The sequence below is a fragment of the Lycorma delicatula genome, chromosome 9 (genome assembly GCF_047948215.1).
Source record: "Lycorma delicatula isolate Av1 chromosome 9, ASM4794821v1, whole genome shotgun sequence".
In the NCBI taxonomy this organism is placed as follows: Eukaryota; Metazoa; Arthropoda; class Insecta; order Hemiptera; family Fulgoridae; genus Lycorma; species Lycorma delicatula.
Window position 1 is genome coordinate 129,227,053 of NC_134463.1, and position 23,812 is coordinate 129,250,864.

The 23,812-nt window shown below is 29.7% G+C and overlaps 1 protein-coding gene across 1 annotated transcript in view; it reads left to right on the forward strand.

Moving 5' to 3' along the window:
• LOC142330552 (protein disulfide-isomerase A5) overlaps window positions 1–23,812 on the forward strand; it is a 53,129-nt gene that overhangs the window by 10,732 nt on the left and 18,585 nt on the right. Inside the window, exons 5-7 of the mRNA XM_075375903.1 lie at window positions 826–994; window positions 10,078–10,182; window positions 15,717–16,020. Coding sequence (XP_075232018.1) covers window positions 826–994; window positions 10,078–10,182; window positions 15,717–16,020 — 578 coding nt within the window. The remainder of the gene's footprint in view (window positions 1–825; window positions 995–10,077; window positions 10,183–15,716; window positions 16,021–23,812) is intronic.

Consider the following 23,812-nt stretch of genomic DNA (forward strand, 5'->3'; position numbering starts at 1 on the left):
ACCTGACTACCTACTTTTCCAACACTTCATATTTGTTCTCTTGCTTTCCAGGGTGTAGTGGTGAATCCAAATTTTATTGCAGGTCATAATATGGTCCTAAAATGCCTCTGCTTCTTTCTCAAAGCAATTCAGAAGCCATTGACAGATGTCATTCTGGACATTTCTCTGTGCCTCGGTGAGAAGGCGTGGAATCGACCTCACTGACACTTTGTCGTATTCAAGTGTGTCTGACAAATCTGATTATAATATGTTGTGCAGTGGATGGCGTTACTTCCTGCTCAGACATTCTGCTATTGACGTGGAATCGTGACCTATGGGCTTAGTTGGCCAGTTGCTCCCATCCACACAGTCCAACTCACTAATGCAGCGTCCCACCATATTCAGTGCTCTTCCTCAGTCCACATGTCAAAATTTCAGTTTATATTTAAATGACCCTCATATTTATATAAAAAAATTAGGAATGTAGTATTCAGTGCCTGCCATTGATGCACTGGCTGTGTAGGTACTCTCTGTTTAGATAAATCATTTATAGATGTAAGTGATGTGCTTCAGTACCTCAGGAACCCTCTCGGCTGAAGGGATAGAACTTTTTTATTTACTTTCTGTGGCAGAATTCTGAGTAATTTATTCATTTGATTATTTTTTTAATACTTAACTTGAACTAAGGAATTGCCATTTACCAGACAGTGTGAACTGTGAGTTATTTAATTAAAAATATAAAGAAATATGTAAGAATTAAATAAATAAGTAATTTTATTAAAAAATTAGTTGTGAACAAAATATTCTTGATATTTATTTAACTTATTTATTTTTGTTTTGTTTTAGGGAGGGTATACTAAAACATACATATGATGGCGATAATAATAAAGAAAAGCTAGTAGAATTCATGAAGGATCCGAGAAAACGGTCAGTTAAACCAAGAGATACTGAGTGGGAGGAAGATAATAGTGCAGTAAAATTTTTAAATTCCTCTAATTTTGATGAATTTATAACAGTAAGTGTTGTTTTGAATTATATTGGTGTAGTGTTTTAAGTGAATGTTAAACTGAAACAAAAAAATGTTTGGTACTGGAGAACCGAGGGTCTTATATAATATAATATTAATATAATATTATATTAATATTGGATATTAATTGTTTGTCTCCCACTTTTCCTGGTATATTTTGGATTATTAGGTTAATAGTAATTAAATATTCGATTTAGTTTGAGCTGTTTCCTTCAGTGCAGGCCAACATGTATTTTCTATTAAAATAATTATACATCTCTTTTAACTTTTTAATTACTTCGTTTTCTTTTTAAAATCATCTTTCTGCAGTCGGTGGTTCTGCAAAATCAGTTACATATATAAAGTGATATTTATGTCCAGTTTATGGATCAATCCATTTCAAATCACCTGAAAGTATGTGCTGATTTAAAACATTTTATATTCGTCTTTAACACATCTACAGAATTGAAACAAGAGGTAATTTTATTTTTAGGATGTTTATATTTTTTTTGAGTAAGCACTTTGTATAAATACATCGGCAAATTTTTCACTTTTTAGTGGTTTTTAGAAACTTTATTAACTTTCATGTTTTTAACGATATAAATTCAAACAAAATCTCCGTTTATCTGCATGAAATATAACTGTATATTATTTCCAAATTGTATTTTAGTCAATACTATTTACATTATAAAAACACAAAATCTTACCTTGGAAAAAATAATGGATCTCCCTTAAGTAGATGCTTCGAGTGAAAGTATTTCCTTAAAAACTCTGAAACTTGGAAGTCATATTTTGAATTTGCATAAAAGCCAGCTATATTCAAACTAAAATAACTTAAGAGGGATAAATTATATATATTTAACTGACCACATATATATTTATAGTATAAGTCATTAAAATTTGTTTACGGAGAGTTTGCTAATATAAAAGATACATAAATTTAAAATGTGATGAAATTATATGTGCATTGTACTTCTAAAATTTGATTATTAAACCATGTCAGAAAGTTAAAATCAAACTATTATGAGTCATATATTTTTTTTTAACATAAATTAAATTAAAATCATAATTCATATGAGTACTTTTTTTTTGTGGCTGTTTAAGAAGTAACAGAAGTAAATAAGGGGTACCATGCTTATTCCGCTCACACTTTTAGGTTAGCTCTAGGAGCTAGTTAGGACACTGGTCGCTAAACTGTTTTGTAACTCAGTAACCATTTGTAGCACAGACATTTGGTCTTATGCTTTAGGGTGACCGAATGGGGTGGTGGCGGGAGAAATGCCAAGCAAACCAAAAATTCTGCCTTATCTGGTCTTTTTCTTGTTTAATTGTTATTAATGGTTATACTTATCTTTTAATTTTTTTCAGCAGCCATTTTTGTTTGTGCAGATACCTGTTTTTCACAAATAACATGTTTTGCAGAAAACCGTGTAAAAATCCCTTATGTATAAAGATGTCATGATAATATAAAAACCAGAATGTTCAGCATGAAATTGTCTGAAATGATTATTCAAATTATTTTCTTATAAGTTTTAAGGAAATTGTTAAAAACAAATATATATATATATATATATATATATATATATATATATATGTATGTATATGTACATATTTTTTATATATTTGAATTTACAGTTAATATTTAATTTTCGAGACCAGTATTTTTTCATCAAGTAAAAGAGTTTAACATTGATTATTTTTTCCTGTCAATGCTATAACATGGCTTGAACTTAAGTTTCAGTCAGGAGCCTTATGTCCTTTTTTTCCTAGAGATCTTCAAGGATGGCCAATTGGCTGTTTTCAGCCATTTTCTGTGTCTTATATCTAAAAAAGGACTGAGTGAAGAAATTTGAAAATTTTACAGGAAAAATTTTTTCCAAAGATAAAGTTGCTGTATAAATTTGATTACTGAGATTTAGCTACTTTAGGAGTTACAGAGCACCAAATTTGGTTAAAAGTTTGCTGAGTTCTTAGGCAGCTGATAATGGTCATTTATTTCTTTACCAACCAGAGCCTCTCTATTTACGGTTAGATAACCTTAAACATGATTTAATAATAATAATACTACTTGAATAAAATGTAATAAATACAAAAGTATAAAACACTGAGAAAAAATTGTTACAAAAATCCACATTACCATATTAAATAATCACTGACTGTAACTACTTAAGTTTGCTGATATTACAAACATCTTGATAAACCGTATCCATTAAATTTTTCATGATGTTTTGTGTATGAAAAAAGCTTTCTGCTCAATGGGTGGCCCGTTTATTGGCAGTTGACCAAAAACAGATTTGACTGAACACTTCTCAACAACAGTGTTTAGAGTTATTTAAACATTATTCCAGTTTCTTTGAATTTTTATAATAGTAGATGTAACATAGATTCACTATCACACACCAGAGACCAGTGGGTAGGAGCAGATGAGAGTGCACCTAAGAAAGCGAAAAAAGTTACATGTGCAGGAAAAGTAATGGCTATAAATTTTTAGAATTCTTGTGATGTAGTGCTCATACTACCTGGAAAAAGACAAGACCATTGCCAGGAGTATTGTTTCACTACTGGACCGATTCAAGGGTGCTATTGAGACTAAACATCCACATCTGACTAAAAAGTGTTTTTTCATAATAATGCCACTACACACACATGTCTCGGAATATTGCTGCAAAACTCTTGACTTATACTTCCAATGTGTAAGTCAGTACACTTATACATTGTACTTGCTAGATTTAGCTCCTGGAAATTTTTTTTTTCTCTTCCAAACCTGAAGAAACAACTTACTGGATGAAGATTCACTTCAAACTATGAGACTAGTGCTGAGACAACTGCAATCACGGCTATACTTTTTAAGTGATAAAACATTTTTCAAACTTTCAGCCCATGGGCTGAAAAGCAGCATAAGATAAGTTTATGATTTTCATTCTCAAATCCATCGACTGTGAATTCTTCATTGAATTAAGACATTCTTAAAAATAAAAAAAGATCTTGTCCTGAGCTTACGTAGGGAATGTTTGAAGTGAAGTAGTTTTGAAGTACTATATTCACAGAGTCAGTATATTGTCTCCTATCAGCACTCTTGGCGCGACAAAATGCATTTGATATTCATTTCTGCAAGGGATATTCTTTCTATGTTTGTAAACATAGCAAAGCTCTGTAAACAAAGCTAAAAAATTGTCAAAGGTTTTTCCTTTTCTGAAAACCTTCAAATATGAATTAGCTTTCTAAATTCATCTCTATCCTTCTATTTTATCTTTTGTGATTCCTAAACTTCAGAGATCTATTTAATTTCTATGAGTCGTTTAGGTTTAGATTTCTTTTATTACAATAGTTTAATATTTGTTTAATCAATCTATCTTCCATTATATAGATATGACCAAAAAATCTTAGCCTTCTTATCTTAATTGTTGTTATGTTTTTCTAGATTTTCATAAATTTTCACGGTATTTCTAAGTCCTTATTGTTGATTTTCTATAATTGCTGGGTCATATTTTCCTTAAGATTTTCTTTTCTAACCTAAATACGAGGTTTATTTTTTTCAAGGTCTGATCGGTCACAAAATAAAAACCCGTGCAAAAAATCAGATGAACCTTTGTGCATATATGTTGTGCAGCATCTCTAGTATGGTCTACAATTACGCCGCGTCATTCCGTTTAGTTCTGAACACACAGCTAGCAAGTGTGAAGTGCGTGCGGTAATTCGATTTCTTCAGGCTGAGGGGTGTAATGCGGCTGAAATTCATAGACGAATAAGTAATGTGTAGGGTGAAACTTAATGAGTTACAGACAATGATGCAGGAACTTTAAAGCAGGATGTGCAGATGTTCATGAAGCAGGCGGTCAGGGAAGGAAGCGAGTGTCAGCCGATGATCTCGTTGAGCGAGTGGATGAGGCGATTCGAGAAAATCATCGGTTCACAATTTCTGTATTGAGTGATTAGTTTCCTGAAATTTCTATACCATTGTGAGTGAGAGACTTCAGTACCGCAAACTGTGTGCAATATAGTTTTCCCAAGATACTGTCCAACCATCACAAAACAATGAGAATGGACGCCTCCCTAACGTTTCTCCAGCGCTACCACAATGAAGGAGAAGATTTTTTGAACGAAATTGTCACAGGGGACGAGACATGGGTCCATTTCGAAACTGAAGAAACAAAAGAACAATCCAAACAGCGGATGCATTCTCATTCTCCCAGTAAACCAAAGAAGTTCAAGCGAACCTTCTCAAACAGAAAGTGTATGGCTACTGTGTTCTGGGACCGGAATGGAGTTCTCTTGGATGAATTCATAGAACGTGGCACGACCATCACTGCAGCCTAATACTCCATGACTCTTTAACGTCTATGAAGGGCAATTCAGAATAAGCGGAGAGGAATGTTGTCATCAGGCATTGTCTTTCTCCATGACAATGCTCGGCCTCACACTGCAGCTGTAACAAAGAAGCTCCTGCAGCGTTTTCGTTGGGAAGTGTTTGATCACCCACCATACAGCCCGGACTTGGCTCCATCCGATTTTCAGCTCTTTGCTCACATGAAACGCTGGCAAGGAGGACAACATTTTGGCACAGACATCGAGCTGCAGACCAGCATAGAAACATGGCTGAAAACACAGGCGGCTCCCTTCTATGACGAGGGTATTGGAAAGTTGGTACCGTGCTACGGCAAATGTCCAAATCAGAGTGGCGACTATGTAACATGAAATAGCGTAACTATGTAAGTACTTGCTACAAATAAAAAATTTTTTAATTTTGTGACCGATCGGACCTTGAAAAAAAAATAACCCTCGTATTATTTCTTTACTGGAGAAGATTGTAAACATTCAGATCAAGGCTTGGGTAGAATTAACGTTTTATAATGTTTGATTTTAAGTTTTTTGTAATAAATGTTATGGATCGTAAAAAGGGCTTTTTTATTCTTTTCTATTTATATTTAATCGTTTCTTTATTTATTCTATATGGGATTATGAATCCTACTAAATATTTAAATTTATTGACTGTTTAAGAACTTTGCTTTTTGAAATTTTAATTTTATTTATTCAATCTTTAGATTGAGAGTTAGAGAATCCTTCTGTTTTTTAAAACAAGATTTGTAGACCAATCTTATTTGCACATTTTTCTAATTGTAAAATTCTTTTTCCGGCTTCTTTTTTACCTTTTGCGAGCATTACCAAATCGTCTGCACATGTAAGAACATTTACATTGAAGTTACTGTTTATCTCATATTTCAATAATTTGATCTATTTCTAATTCCTTTAGTTCCCTTATAACTTTTTCTAAGACAGTTTAATAAATAAGGATATATTCTTATGGCCATTTTGATTTCAGAGGGATCAGGCAATACTCCCGTAAAATTAATTATAGTGTAAATTTCAGTTAATGATTCCTTTATGATATTTATATTTTTGGATTGATTTTAAATTCTTTTAATATCTTAACCAGTGATTCTCTTTAAACTGAATTGTATATTTTTTTTTTAAGCCTACCAAGATCATGATCATTTTAGGATACTTATTTTTAAAACAGTGCAATAACATTTTAAGGTTAAAAATTTGTTCTGCACATTTCCTTCTTGGTCTAAAACAATTTTGATATTCCCAAGTTCTTTTCTACAGTTTCCAATTTTCTAACTTGTAGAGCTAGAGATAATATTTTATACTGCACAGATAGGAAAGATATGCCTCTATAATTATTTAAATCTGTCTTGTCACTTTTCTTATGTAACGGATGAATTAAAGCATTTACTCTAATTTCTTTGCAAATTGCCCGTTAGCATATTTCAATATTTCTGCACTATGATGTCTTCTTCACTAGTTTTATTGTTTTTAAGTCTCTATTATGTTAATAGTTTGTTCTTATTAGGTGATTCGGAATTTCGAATATCATGTCTTTATGTTCTCAAAATCAAAAGTTTCGTTAGGTTCAGGACAGTTTAGTATATTTTCAAAATATTTTGTTAAGGCTTTCAAGTTATTTTGAGAGTTCATAATTATTTCTTCTGTTTCATTTTTAAAATTCATACAAGCAGGCTGGTAGCCTTTGTTTTGAGGTATGAAAGTTTGATAAAAGTCAGTTGTATTATCTCTGTTAAGTTCTTTTCCATTCTTTCTATAGTTTATCGAATATTCGTTTTTCTGCTCTTATTATTTTGTAAGTTTTTTTTTTACATTTGGACTGTTCTACTTCATTGTGCAGTGATCACAATGATCTGCGGTTGATTAGCGCTCCATGAAAATATGTTGGTCTGATTGCCTCCCTTCATAGTCTTATGCTACCCTCTTGTGAAAAAAATTTCAAAAAGTTACAGTATATTAAAGAGATTTAACAAATTTTGACAATAAAAAACCATTACGATTGGATATTTTTTATGCCTGTAACAAAAAAAAATTGAAACAGTACAAAAATTACGATAATTTAATTGCAGAATTATTTTTGCACATTTCTACGGCGTTTTTTATTAGCGAAATTTTTTTTTGCTTTGTGTTTATGAAACATAGTTTGCTGATTTTAAAAATAATACTTTTAAGCAAATCGGTTGAAAATTGGGTAAAATATGATGAAAACCCCGTGTCATAAATCACAGATTAGTAATATATGTTAGTATAAGTGAAAGTAGATTCAGAAAACTATGTTTTATAAAAATTCCCACCACTCAAAAGGCTATTCAGATTGACAAAAAACCATTTTTACTGTATACTCTTATTCATTACGAATCTATATGTGTTACTTGTTTACCGATATCATTTGTCAGTAAAGATATTTATAGACCTCAAGTAAAAGTGACGTATTTATGACCACAAATTCCTTCTTTTTTTTTGTGTGCCGTGTATCATAATTTATTATGTGTTTCAATACATCGATATGTTGCTAGTAAGATAAGCTATTTTTGTAAATAATAAATAAATCTGTAACTGTCATAGCAATTATAATACACAAGTCTCACACACACACACACACACAAGCACATTTCTGAGAAAAAATGGTCAAATTCCTTCTAGTCTAAATAAAACATTTTACATCGTATAAACGTCGTTCAAATTGTGTAATAAAACTGATTCCTTTGTGAATATAAAACAAAATAACCGACTTAGATGCCATATAAAATGATTTTGTAACAGCGTTTTAAAACTGACGCCGTACATAGCCAGTTCGAAGGCTACATGATCTGAAAAGGTTAAAGACCTCTCTGTAAAAGTACTTCATGGACCCATTAGAAAATTACTTATCCGTCGACTATTTTATAAAAGATTATTAAAATGTTACATGTTATAATGACAAATTATGTTCAAAATTATAATTATAATTAATTTTGGATTGGCCAATTCCGTAGTAGTATAAGTATTAATAAGATGATTTGTGAAATTCTGATACAAGTAGATAAGTAAATAGCGGTTCTACAAATTTCAAGTAGGCTAATTGGGTGTTCTAAATCAATTGTGTTTATTATTTGTTATTTTATATTTTTATAAATAATGTGTTGTCCATTGTTGTTAATAACATTTTTTAATGTGTTGAGTTACTGTAACTGGTTTTTTGTAAAACTCGAGAGAGCAATCTTTAGATATAAACTTATCATCAAGCAGCATAGTCTTAGTACATTGTTTCGCAAATCCCAACATTAGTAAGTTCATTTAAAAAAATTTTTTTTTTAAATTAAATTTTTATTTTTTGTAAATAATTTAAAATTTAAATTTGGTATAGCTTGCAAAATGGAGCCCGAACTGGGACCTGAAGCTTACAAATATTTCCCTTAATTTCTAAATTTTTTTTCTTTACTGATATGAGCATTAAAATCACCTCTAATGATCGCTATATGTTTTGAGTTTAGTTTATTTATTTCATTTTCATATGACTCCTGAAAAAGATTCTGATTTTACATTTGTTCTTGACTTCTCCATTCTTATTTTTATTAATTCTTCAAATCTTAGAGATCTGAAGGTACAGCTACAACTAGAAATTGTAAAGGTTCTCAGGTTAGTTCATCTGAAATTTTTCAGACTATGAGCCGCACCACATGGAAGCTACCCCTAATATTTGGCTCTAATAAATTACATTTTCACAGAGTATTTTTGGAATGGAGAATTTACAGCCATTTTTTTTTTTTTTATTGAAAAAATAATTAAAAATGTAAGACATTTATCATGTATAAATAAATGTTTATATTTGCTTAATTTTCATATTTTATAAAATCACTGCACCCTTTTATTTTGAGTGCTGATCAATAATGTAATATCTAAGCTTAGGGAATCCATAGATTTATAATAATTTTGCCAGTTTACTGTATGCTCTTATTAAGTATTCATAAAATGCAACATTTCTCACAGAAAGAAATATATTAATTTGTTACTGTACGCTATTATTTCCAGTCTTTATTATAGGCTTTAATGCACGTTAAATGTCTGAGGAACAAAAAAGCAATATTCAGACTTAGTTTTTCTGAAAGTAATATCCTTTTTATAGTGAGGGCCTTTGATGAACAGAGTGAAGGTTTCACTTGTAGAACTAAAAATATTAGTTTCATTTCGGTGAGCTCTGCGTGCTCTGTATGAAATATATCAGTTCAGTAAAGAAGGAGACAGAAAATCATTTAATTTTTTACTTTTACCAGTAAAAATAAATAAAAATAACAATAATAATATATATATATATTTTGTAATAATATAATTTATTATTAATAATAATAATCTATTTATTTAAATAATAAATGAATAAAAATAGCAAGCACCTCGCTTGAGCGAGGTGCTTGCTATTCTTGGAATTCTTGGAATGACTGTGCTGCTTACAGGAGTGATTGATTGCATGTGTCTGGTTGCCCTTAACTATTATGTTTGTGACTCTTAATGTACTTAATTTACTGTAGTTCTCCTGGTAGGTCTGATGCAGATCATGTTCTATTGTAATATACTACAATCTTTTTGTTAATTTACTGGTAAAATTTCTCAGAACTAATCCATCTTTAGTTTAATTTACATCAATAAATTCAACTTTTGTTTGTTAATGTTACATGGTATGTAAATTATCTAAAAAAGTAAATATTATTTGTTGACTCTTGCTTTTGTTGTTATAGTTTCATTAATTTGCATTGCATTTTTTTATTTAGCAACAACCATCAGTATTAGTTATGTTTTATGCGCCGTGGTGTGGGCATTGTCGAAAGCTAAAACCCGAGTATGAAAAAGCTGCTGCTAAAGTAAAGGAACTAAAGGTAAATTAAATTAAGCCTTTGAATATTTTTCTTTCTTTCTACTGTATAATTAAATTAAATAGTTTTTACATTTTAAGTTTAATATTAAGTTTATGACTGTTGAGAGAAGTACTATTGAAAATTGTGTTTTTTAATAATCTATTAATTTAGATTAAATGATTTTTAAATGGAAGTCTATTTCCTTGTAGAAGTGAAATTTGATTCCAAATAAGAATACTTGATTTTTGAAGTAATTGAGGTAGACCGATTTTGAGTTACCTCAGTTTAAGTTTTGAGTCGCAAAAGAATAATTTCGTTAGAAACAACATTAATTTACTCGAAAACTGTTATTTTTAAATACAAAAATAATATGAACACACTGTGAATTGATAATTAATATGTGTATTTTATCTTTTAAAATTTTACTTTAATATGTTCGTGATGTCAGTTTAAGTATTTGAGACTTAAATTTAGTGTGTGAATCTTTTGGATACACTTGTACGTGAAAAACATGTTCATTTAAATTGAACATATTTTGTGTATCTAATTTCTACAGGTATCTGTAAGATTCTAGCTGTATTATTTATTAAATTCCATGGAAAATTTAATTTAAAAAGCTCCACGTGTAGGTAGGTAGATGTTAGTTGTATGTACCCCTGAGAAGTTGTTTTAAGTGGTCTTTTGAAATTTAAATTTTCATAATGTGGTAAAATTTTATAAAAATATTTAATAAAGGTAAAGGTAAGTTAAAGATATTAAGTTAATATTTTTTACTATTAAAGTTAATGGATTTCATAACTAATTCTTTTACAGGCGACAAAAAATATGACCTGACAAAAAACTTAAAATAACGCGCACGATCCAGATTTTGAAAATTTATATTTAAACTGGCCTAATAACAAACAATAAACTGGCTTTATAACAAAACACTCAAATTACAAAAGTAGATCAGATTACATATATTTTTAATTCTACAATAGTTATTGAATCGTCTGATTTCTTCTAATCTTGATGTCACTAATTACTCGTTTCAAGATATTTGTAATCACTGTCTGGTTTATACTAATGTTTTTGAAATGTTGCTTTCATTCACTGTTTATTTTCATTCATTAAATAAAGACTGTTGTTCTAACAAACTTTTTTCCTTAAAAAAAAATGTCATAGTGCAACATTTGGAGGCCCCGTAGCTACAGGGTGAGCAACATAAAATCGAATCCATAAAGAAACCGCTACCCAACACTATTTATGAAAGACTCACAAAACTACCGCGACTAGTGGATGTACATGTTACTACTGATTGTTGCTGCTGTTTGTCAGGTGGTTATGTGTCAGTGTAGTTTACGTTTTGTTGCAGTGTAGTGTAGTGTTGTGAGGACAGTTGTGTTTGTGTAAAATGTCTTATTTAATCCAGGAGAGGATAGCTATAGTTGAGACCTGTATTCATTGTGGATCATTTGAAGAATCATATCAAGCATTCGTAGAAAAATGTTTGAATGCCTATATCTAGCGAAGGGTAGCATACACGATTTAGTTAAAAAATGGCATACAAGTTCGGTTTCAAATGTAAAATGAAATAGACAACCTTCCGTTAGGACTCCACAGGCCATTGCCAATATTGAAAGGAGAATTACATAAGTCCAACAAAATCACGACATGAGTAATTCCAACAATCTGGTTAAATATACATCTTGTTGTAAAATTCTTCATGAATTAAAATTGAAATCGTACCACATTACAACTGTGCAACAGCTTAAGGAGACAGACAGACTGAAACGACTTGATTATTGCAACTGCCTTCTCGAAAACATTGTTGGTGGACAGATAGACCCGATGTCGTATCAAGGGAAATCATAGTAAGTCTTGATTGAAGCGGCATCCTGAAAAAGATAATTATAAAATAAAAAATAGTATGATTTAAGTCCCCATTAATAATTATTTAAAATATAAATATACGAAAGATAATTTTTAAGTAAAATAATGATAATAATGTTAATATTAATGTTTACTGTAAAATAATGTTTAAATACATGTAAATATTACACATAAAAAATAACTACAAAGTAATTTACAAGGCATTAATGAAAATTATATGAGCACAATTTATGTTCACTTTCAATGGAAATGTAGAAAAATAAGGGTGTTTTTATGTATCTTTTTGAATTATTTAAAAATTAATTTACAGAGTGGTTGTAATTGTTGTCACTGTAAAAGAAACTTTTTTAAATTGCATTTTAAATAAACTGGTTAGAAGACTTTTGAAACGGTTCAGTAATTTATTAAAAATGGCAACAGAACATTGGCTGAAGTTGTTACACAGAAACAGTACAGTTGTTTGGATCGATAGAGGTGGATATTGTTATTATTTTTTTAAGAATAAGTGATTATACTTTTTAGCAAAGATTGTAAATTCATAAAAATATAAACATGGATTAGCCCGTGTCTTTAATTTTCTAAATATCAGTCTACATGCTTCATACTTACAGGTCCCAAATGATGATCTGACAGCCCATTTTTTTATCTTGAAGGCTCATTCTAACTTTTTGTAGGACCCCCAAGAGGTATTAAATTTCAGATTGGAATGTACGTAAGCATAACAAATGATAATAGATAACAAACATTGCATTTTATTAAGAGGCTTCATAGCAAAACAGTACGATTTGATTTTGTCACTAATGAAATCAATTTGATCTAACAGAACTTGCCATGTAATAAAATGTCCAGAAATTTTGTTGTTGTCCTGAGAAGCTCAGTGCAGTGGTTTTTTATCCATGTTTAAAGTTAGAGACGGTTACAATTCATCTGTTGAATATTTTTTTAAGCTGCTAACAGAATTTTTAAGTCCTTTAAATAATTATCTGGAGATGTAGCTAAAGTTGTGTTGTCTATGAAGAGGATACTAATGAAGGTTATAAAGATTTTGAGGGAAATCACTAATAAACAATAAGAATAATAAGCACAGGACCAAGTGCTTTTGGAACTCTGCATTCTATCTGTTGAAGCGAGGACTTATATTTTACTGTGTATGTGTATACTCTACAAAACTCTCTGTTTGTAGTCTGTAAGGTACGACTAACTAAATGTATGCAGTTCCTCTGACACTTGTTACAAAGTTTTTTCATCAGTAAATAATGTAGAACTAAATTGATTGCTTTACTGAGATCCCAAAATATTGAAAATAGAATCGTGTTATCTGCACTATTCAAGATATTTTTTAAAAACTGTTAAGTACACAGTCACTTAACACTGTCGTGTTTTGAAAATATAAATTCGGTTTAAAAAAACCCAGCCTTATATTAATCAATTTCATTGATTTATTAATTTGAATATTCAATTATATTACACAGCTTTAAGAGAAAAATATTTAGTAAGTGTAAGATTTTAAAAAAAACTACCTTCTTGTCCGAATAATTGACGTAGTAAGAATATGTCGTGTTTGAAAATATAAATTCGGTTAAAAATACCCAGCTTGATATTAATCAATTTTATTGATTTTTTATTTTAAATTCAACTATATTACACAGCTTTAAGAGAAAAATATTTAGTCTGACGAAGATTTAAAAAAACCTACCTTCTTGACTGAATAATTGACGTAGTAAGAATATGTCGTGTTTGAAAATATAAATTCGGTTAAAAATACCCAGCTTGATATTAATCAATTTTATTGATTTTTTATTTTAAATTCAACTATATTACACAGCTTTAAGAGAAAAATATTTAGTCTGACGAAGATTTAAAAAAACCTACCTTCTTGACTGAATAATTGACGTAGAAAGAATATGTCGTGTTTTGAAAATATAAATTCGGTTTAAAAAAACCCAGCTTGATATTTATCAATTTTATTGATTTTTTATTTTAAATTCAATTATATTACACAGCTTTAAGAGAAAAGTGGAAAAAAAATTGGACAAATGTGCAATTTTCACCAAATCAACTGCAGAGAACCATCTTTTTCTGGATGGGATGGGAATGCATTTAAAACTTTGTTAAACAAGATTGATTTGTTGTAAGTGAATTGTAAGCCAGAGCAGCATGTCTGCCATTCATCAACTATTTCATGGATTTCCAAAAAGTTGTAGAATCTTGTTTTTCCACTGTTAGTAGAAAAACAGAAAGCCAGATTATATGAATATATCAATAATTTTCGCGAAAGTTATTTAAAATTAAAAATTAACATAACACCAAAGGTTCGCGCTGATGTTTTTTTTATATGTTCCTGACTTTTGCTCCAGAATTAATTTGTATTATTCCCTTATTCCAAGTAAAATTGGAATAAGGGAAAAGTTAGAACATCTCTTTCTGAGTATAAAAATTAGTTACTATGAGCTAGCTGTCTCTGAATAAATATAATAGTCATCATGTTTGAAAAAACAAGAAAAATTGTAAATATTACTTTCAATTGAACTGTATATTTTAAATTACTGTACAAATGCAAAATAAATGTATTCTCAATCAATTAATGTATTTATAATGCAAACTAATCAGTGTTTCATTATATAACCTAATACTTTCATATAAACTGAAAAATTTTAAACGAGTAATATCTTGTTGTTCTGAACAGTGTTCTATCCTTATCAATAACTTACTTACTCTAATTGAATATGCACTTAATGATTAATAATTTACGCATAAAAAACAACATCAGTATCTTTACGATTGCAAAACAAAAAATTTTCAACTGGCAATTTTATTTGCGGAAAAATTAACATCAATAATTGAACTCTGTTATGTTTTAAACAATTAGTATTTGTATTAATTGTATTGAAAAATTAATGTATTTTCAAATAATTAACAGGTTTTCATAGTAAACCTATTATTAAAATATTATAACAGCTTATATTGTAGGATAAAATTGAAATGAAAGATAATAATATATGCATAATTCATGCTAACAAATTTTAAAACAATTTTTTTTTACAGTTATCAAGAGGGAATTGTAATTTTTTTTGAAATTACATCTAAAGGTTAAACTTTCATATAAAAAAAAAATCACGAGTCTTATGTCAGTTGAATTAAAAAGTTATTCAAGCCCGCTGTTATTCTAGAAATAAGTCTCCTCAAGAAACACACTTTTATCCTATGAAAACAAAAACTCAATACGAGAGAATAAATGCTACAACTGCATGATTATTTCAAGCGTCACATACAGCTAACCTCAAATATAGTATTGCTATCTAAAAAATAGTATAACATAAAATTTACCTGTTTGTAAATTATAAACTCTTATTCTAAAGGATAACTTAAAAACCATGCAAACAATTGTGTTGTAAGAATGTAAATCCTTTTTGAACACTTAGTTATCATAGAACCCAGTTGTCATTACAGTCATAACTGTACTTTCCTGTTCTGTTTATAATTATAAATGAAACAACTGTTAATGCATTCACATTAATGGACAAATTTACATAAGTTTTTACACAGGTATTTTCATTCTAGAAGTCTATTGCAACTTCCATCTGAGTAGTGTTCATTTTGCTTTTTAAAAAAAATTTCCTATTGTATTAGTATTTTTTTACTTATTTAATTTAATTCATGTTTTATCATAAATTGAAATTCAGTTGACAGGAGTGATGGCCGCAGTAGATGCTACTGTAGAGACAGATTTGGCATCAAAGTATCAAGTAACTGGTTATCCGTCCGTAAAATATTTTAAGAATGGTGAATTTGCGTACGATGTGCCTGGAGCGAGGGATGCCGATAGGCTGATTGATTTTATGAAAAATCCTAAAAAACCTCGATCTCCACCTCCTCAAGAAGCTCCTTGGTCTGAAGAGACAACCGAAGTGGTACATTTGACTACTGATAATATTAAAGCAGAATTAAGGAAGAAACGGCATGGATTAGTTATGTTTTACGCTCCATGTGAGTACCTAGTAATCGCAATCATCTTCTAATATTGCAAGTTTTTTAAGTTTTGATAGTACTAGGATAAGCATATTATTATTAGCCTTCTCTTTTAATTTTCTGGTGGTAATTATTGCATTTACTTAAGTTTAAAAAAATTTTTCTTCAATAATTCTATTCTTTTGTGTTTTTCATGTTGTTTGTATTTATGATAAAACTTGATGGTGTGATACAATCTTTAAAATTTTGTTAGATTTTATTTTTACTATTGCATACGATCTGTATCTTACATGTGATCAAACTGTATTTAAGTGCAACACATTCATATTTGTTGCTTGATTGCAATTGTTGGTAGTCTGTTTGATAATTAAGCATCAAAAAAGAAATGGATATCACTGAATGTGAAATAAACATTGATCTCTACATCGGTTCACGCAAATGTTATTCATTATGTCTGCTTTCTGTTATTAAAGGAATTAATTTGTAAAATAGAATACTTCTTACTTACGTGGTTGTTCAGAAACATCCAAACACTGCGTGTTCAGAAACTCAATTTATTATTAAAGTTTTAGGGATTTATTTAAATTCATTAAAAATTAACAGAATTATTTACAGGTGCTGTTTAAAGTGATCCTGTGTGAATGTATTATGTTGAATTCCTAACTCTTTGTGGTTGGACGGCCAGTATAGTGGACTACAGCCCGCTCTCAGTCAGTTTGGAATATTTACGGTACTAGCAGTGCTCACACCTCGGACGGCCAGTAGGACTGGCCGTTTACCTGTCGTTGGCTCGGCTGCCATCTTGACTGATCTGCCCCACCAGCTCAGAAGAATTGTTTTTCATTCATTCCTATATATTTACATAGGGCATTTCATTTTAAAAAATCGCCAATATTTTATATAGTTTTTTTTTTTATTGATAAAATATAGCTTAACATAGTTTTGATTAATTTTACTTTACTGAATATAACATAATAAAATAATATTTAAAAAGAAACTGTAGTATAAGAAAATTGTCCAACTTGCTAGCTAGATCGTGGTTTATTTTTCAGAAAGGTATTTTTCAAATCATTTGCCCACGTGTAGTCCAGGTTGTTATTGATAGGTCTTACAAAAAATTTTCTTTCTCCTCTAGGTCACTGCAAACAATGTAATCTTTAACAAAAGATGAAAAAAAAGATCAGGAAACGTAATACAATTAGAAAAGGCTGTTTGATAGGTTACAGCACTAATTACAGAACACAGAAGAATTACACTGATTCTGTAGCAATATGTTTTGAATGGCCAGTACTGCTGGCCGTCCGGGTATTTAAGGTATTTTAACCTGGCCACTACTGTTGGCCAATGCGACTATGCAAACAATTTGACTTGACAGGTAAAATGGCTACAGCCATTATGAATGGCCACTCAGAATGATTCCGAACTAGTGGGTGGGCCTTGTGGCCTTCCCATTGAGTGGACATGCAGAAAAGATCTGAACCGGTGGGGGGTTCTTGCAGGAGTTCCCCTCATTGAGTGGACACATAGTTTGAAAAGACCCGAATTGGTAGGGTTCCCCAGTGAGGGGGTTCCATTAGAGTGGGCACCTTAATATAAAGATTAAAATAAAAGATCCAGTACCAGTGGGACAACTTGCCATGCTGGACTTAAAGCCGATAGGCAGGGAGGCTTGTTTGAGTTAGATGGACACCTCCCTGGGATGAGTATTGTTCCTTGAGTGCAGATCCACTCCAGGGAGGCATAGAGAGAAAAAAAAAGTACTACTGGCCACCCGACCCCAGTGGACTAATTTTAAATACATCGTCCGACCGCAAAGGGTTGAAGAATTGATTTCATGAAACGCTTCAAATTTATGTAGAGTTCTCTGAGATTTCAGCTGTTAAAACATGTGTAATGAGATGTAGTCCGCTTTGCTTCCTAATTCTCATAGAAAATAATAAACGATTAAGGTTAAAGTTCTTAGAGATAGTCTGTTCTCCAAGGGTGACTATTATTATGTATCGGCTATATCAGTGTAGCTAAGTACAGAGATTCTACTACAGATCGATGGTTGAACTACTCGGCCGATAAACTTAATGCTTATAGAAAAATAGGATTTACCTGAAGGTAGTGTTATTTTTATTACATGTAATGTAAATCCTCTTGTATATTAAACTTCGTCATATGTTTAAAAATTAAATTAAATACTATTTTAAAAGTGATGTGTCTACCATTATTATAAGTGTATGTAATAAAACTAACAGCGATTTTAATTTATTTTCTAATAAAATTTTTTTATTTTCATTTTCGTAATTTTCAGGGTATGTTATAGTGATAGTTCTTTTATTTATTGTTTTTAAGCAGAGTATTTTTTTAGTTTGTAGATACTTCTTTAAATATTAGTTCTGTCAAATAATTTTTTTAATAAAATAATTTTTTTAAAGTAAAGTTTTTTGTTTTTGCTGATTTTATTCAAGAACTTTTTTTTTATTCCTTCTTGGGTAGAGTTTTTGTTTACATTAGCCTTGTTATATTGAACTTCTGGAAGTTATATTTGTTTACAAAACCGTATCAATATCTGAGGAATATTTGGGAAGTAAAAATTAAAAGGCTAGAAAATATTTTTAAAACAATTTATTTTGGGAATATGTTTAGAATATTTATTTATTTTGTCAAAATAGTTACCCAGACTCCAGTGCATTCAGCTTGCTCAGAAACAAGTTGCTTGATTTTAGTGTTATTATTTCCAGAATTGTTCTAACAATGCTTGTTGGACCTTAAATGTCATCATTGTGAATTATTTTTACTAACAGATATCGGAAGAGCATTTTTTTAATGCACTAACAAACGTTCAGAGTTATATTTGCTGTTTATTAGTAAAGAACGCTTTTTTTGAATTAGTTCTTTTTTACAAAAAAAAGATCACAGATAAGAAATCAAATTTTACAAAAATTAATGTACATTAGAGCTTTCTTCCTGAAATAAAAGAAGGTTTGAATCCTATTTGTCTTGACATTTTTTTTTTTATTGCATGATTTATTCATTTCTCATCATCATCATTTATAACTTTAATCGGGCAACAGACTGTCGATATTAAAGAAAATGTATTACAAAAAGTACAGTTCTGCTACCGACTAAATTTTAGCAACTTGAGTTACTAATTTAAGAATAAAAAAATGTAAATTTTTACACGCTAAAGTATTTACCCTTGTAAAGTGTTTTAAATTCATTTATTTTAAAGTTGAGCTAACTTTATTCATATTTTTTTTATTTTACATTATTTTCTCAAATGTTACCCCAAAATTTGTTTCCCCAAAACTTTGTTTAAACAAGTATATCTGTCAAAGTCAGTATTTATCGGCATGCAACTAGATGTGATGCTTGTGCAGCGACTCTTAAGATGTTTGAGTTGTTATAGATGGATGAATAAAAGAGACCGTTAAGATTGCATTTACCTTATTATACAAAGAATTTTATTAACGTGATTATTAATAATTTTATTTTTTTAAATACTTACTGTGTGCTGTATTGGGTTATTATAAAAGAAGAATGTATAGTGTACTAATAAAGTACAAGAACTCTTAAACACTATATTCCCATATCCTTGGGGAAAGCTAAACAATTTTTAGTGTTAAGGGTAGGGTTGTGATGTAAAGCGCTTTAGGCAAGGACACTCAAAATGGAGGCCGCTTAACATTTAAGTTGCCTTCATGGGGGGGGCTTGAAGTTTGGTGGTCGAGTGTTTACTAAATTTAATTTTTGTGTTTAATATTGAAAACTTCTTTCACAGTTAATATAGTCGTCTCATGATGTATTGATGCGGTCACAGCTATCTATTCGTGGGCTTAATATAAAAGACTTGCTTCTCGCAAATCCTCATTATTTTCATACCTGGAAACAATCTTTATTTTGATGATTGTTGAACTCTTACATTTATTTTTCCATTAAAAAAATACCTTTTTACTAAATTTGCTCTCAAAATACTGGACATTCCTTATATATAAGAAGGCTTTTGTTCCAACAAGTCCCATTAGTTGAACAACTTTTGTCATAGTTTAGCTATATTGTTTCATAAGGGGTGGGTTATATGCTAAATAATTTGAAATTTAAGTGTATGTAGTTGAGCGAGTAATTTAATATTTTAAGAATTATTTAGATAGTTATAGAGACTAATAACTAAAATATTAAACCCGCATACAATTTTGTTTATTTTATCTTTTTGTAATTTAGGTAATTCTACGAAGATCAATAATGACAGCGTAACAATGATAAATTTATGAAGATAATACGTATGATGTATGTTTTTTGTGTAAATTTGTTAGTAAAATATCTACTTTAAATTTAAATTTTTACCGGTTGAAATATTTATATATTATTTTACAAATTTGACTTTGAAAAATAGAAAATGCTCAAAAACTTAAAAACTGAAAATAACCGTTTTAAATTTTATTTAAGTATTTTTGTTTATTTTGAAAAGAGTTTTTGATCATCTTCTATTTTAAAATATATTTTAATTATACTTTAACAGAGTTCTTTTTTGTATATATAATATCATATTTCTGAAATAATATTCGTAACTATATTTATTTGTCATTCTTAGTCATTTAACCCTTTAAGTGCAGCTTGTGTAAACAGTGCTATATCTCTACTCACATGGTTGCTACCCCAGGCTTATTATTATTTGAACATTATTTTGTTCCCATCATCCATCTGAAAATTATAAAATTAAAAGTTCATAAAATTTTGACTCGCGTATTTATTTATGTAATTAAAATAGTAGTTTTTATATCAAACTCTGGATAAAGTGTACAAAGTATTTGTTGCATAAAGCCGTTTTAATTTTAAGCGAAAATGACTTAAAAGTTATTATCAGTCGAGTTGAAAATAAAGTACAGTAATGTATAAGTAATCTCAACGTGACAATAAAAAGTTTTAATGTATTAACCAAATTTATTAAAAGAAATGTGTGAATAGGCTTTTAGTTTCTGCATTTTTTGCTAATACATTGTTTTACTCACACAAATTTTTTTGGCCAGGGCTGCTCATATTTTAGATAAAACTAAATTTTAATAAAGTAACCGTTAAAAAAAATAAAAGCAACTTAAAAAATTTTATTATCATCTGGTGTTCACCCTTTCAGAGGGTGTTTTAAGCCACCGCTGTCTCCATCCATCCCTGTCCCATGCTTTCTCCTTCATTCTCTCGTATTGTCCAGTGTTCACCTCATCCATTTATTTCTTCCTCATTTTCTTTCTCCTTCTACTGACCCTTCTGATGCAATTGTCAAAGATTTCACTTGCACTAATCGCATGTCCTACGGGTTTCTTTTTCTTTTATGCACTACCTGCATAAGTTCTCATTCTTCTTTAATCCTGTTCATTACTTCCTCTTTCCTTAGCTTATCCTTTCATATTTTTTTCTCCTTCCTTATCAAAATCACAAAAGTCTCAATCCAGTGTCTCTCTCTCTCTTCCTCATCATCATGCTTCATCTTCCAAGTAAAAAATACAATTAAAAAAAGAAATCTCATTCTTTTAAATTAAATTTGTTTGGAATATGCACATTTTTTTAAGGGTTATTACATTTTTGGAAGTTCTTTGTTTTTAATTTAGCATGACTTTAAAAAGTCAAAGTTTAAGATGAATAGTATTATATTTTCATATTTATTTTGCCCGTCTGTGGCATGTACAATTGTACTCCTCCAAATTTTATTTCCCCAATGCCTCTATTTTTGCAAGTTTTAATTAATTGTGATCATACCAGTACTTTCTAATATTGACAGTATTTGTCTTGTTTTAAAGTTTATTTCACATTCAAGTAATGTATTTCAAGGCATGTTTTAATATCAAGAAACTCACAACAAATGACTCCTATAAAAATTCAACAGTCATTCAACTGTCCACTGAAAACAGAAAGTTATCCTGAAACTGCAGTGTGTACAAAGATTTATTTGCAGTAAAAGTTTCATGATGGGCCACAATTATTTTGATAATTGTTTTGCTGAATACTTGAGTTATAATTAATTTATTTCTTTTACACTACACTTCTGCAATCATATTAGTATCTTTTTTGGTTTAGAGGTCTGATGAAATAAGATGTTTTATAGAACAGAATTGCATAAGCATTTTTTTTTTTAATTCTGAGAAATTCTCATTATTAAAGTATCTGATGAGTAAAAGTATTTGATGTGGTTCTTCTTCCTTTGTGTCCTGAATCAATTAAAATGCAGTTAATAATGAACAAAAAGGGTCTTTTTTAAATTAAATAAGAAACAACGCATATGCCTAACATGGAGCCAAAGTTTCATCATAATGAGATGTTTGAAGGTCTGGGTAGGTCGATTAAAAAGGAATTTAATGGTCTTGATTTTCGAATTGATTTAAACATAAGTTTTTTTCAATGGTCCTTCAAACATCATTTTTATCAAACTGTACCTTGATGTGTTTGAAGGTTTATGAAATAACCTGTAATTTTTTCTGTACCATGAAATTTGCCTGAGATAAAATTTTTATTTTTTAAGTTATATATAGTATGAAGGTTTATTTTACAGGTAATTAAATCACCTTTAATTCTTCATACAAAAATAATGAAAATCAACTCTGTGTTATGAATTGAGGTCTTAATAAAAAAAAAAAATTATAAAAAGTAAACATTTGTAAGTCTACATATATATATTAACCCTTTCCACTCTAAATGTTATTCACATGCGCATTCACGGTAACTCTTAATTTTCATGCGTAGTTTAACATATATTATAACAGTTGTAGCTACTTAACTTATCATTTACTTCCTCTTAATTCTTTATTTAGCACATATGTTATATTAACAGTATTTACAAGGTTGTTTTTTTTTTGTGATAAATAGTATTTACTACTTATATTTTGTTTTGGTGTGATATTTTTTGAAACACAGTCCTGGATGTAGTCATGGTTTTTTTTCTTCACATGTTTCACAGTAGAAACTGTCTCCTTCCTTTCTCCTTTCTTTGGCTCTATCTGCACAAATCTTTGGTTGACTTTTTTCATTTTGAATTATGAAGTGGGGCTTTCCACCTAATATTTTATCACTATCAACTGATGAGGAATGACCTCGTTTCCTGGAAATCTTATTGCGTAAATCTATAGCGTTAACTGTTTGTGTAATTCATCTGTGAAAATAATTGGAAATACCCAATAACCTCCAAATGTCACTTTCATCTGCAATTTCATTTTCACTATTGATATGGTCACTACTAACACTATTAGTGTCGCTTTCATCAATATTTATTTCAAAAAAGTCTGATTCCACACTAAAATCACTTTCATATAAAATTTTTTCAATTGCTGTCAGACACACATGAGATTGAAGCTATGTTTGTTTACTGTTGTGACATCGGCAATTGTATTTCATCGCCATATAAAATTACAACTTCTAAATGTATGGAATGAAGTAAAATGAGTCGCACTCTATTGACAAACATTGTAACTAAATGAACATGCTGGTAAAGTGAGTTACAGTAAGGAAATAGGACTGTTTTTAGCATGTCGAACTGAGTCTGACAATGGATCGGATCAAACTTGGTTAAAAAACTAGGACCTTTATTATTAGATTTTGTATATCGAATCAAACCATGCTTAAACGTTTTATGAAAAATTTAGATTTATAAAAAAAAATGTTTGAAATTAAAATATTAAAAAATTTTTTTTAAATAAAATTGAAAAAAATTTAAATACATAATCGATTACAAAATTAACATAAACTGTATAAAATCAATTATATATTTAAATTTACTCATTGAAGAAAGTACTATAAAACATAATAAGAAAACAATCTTTAGAAATGAAAATGTTTA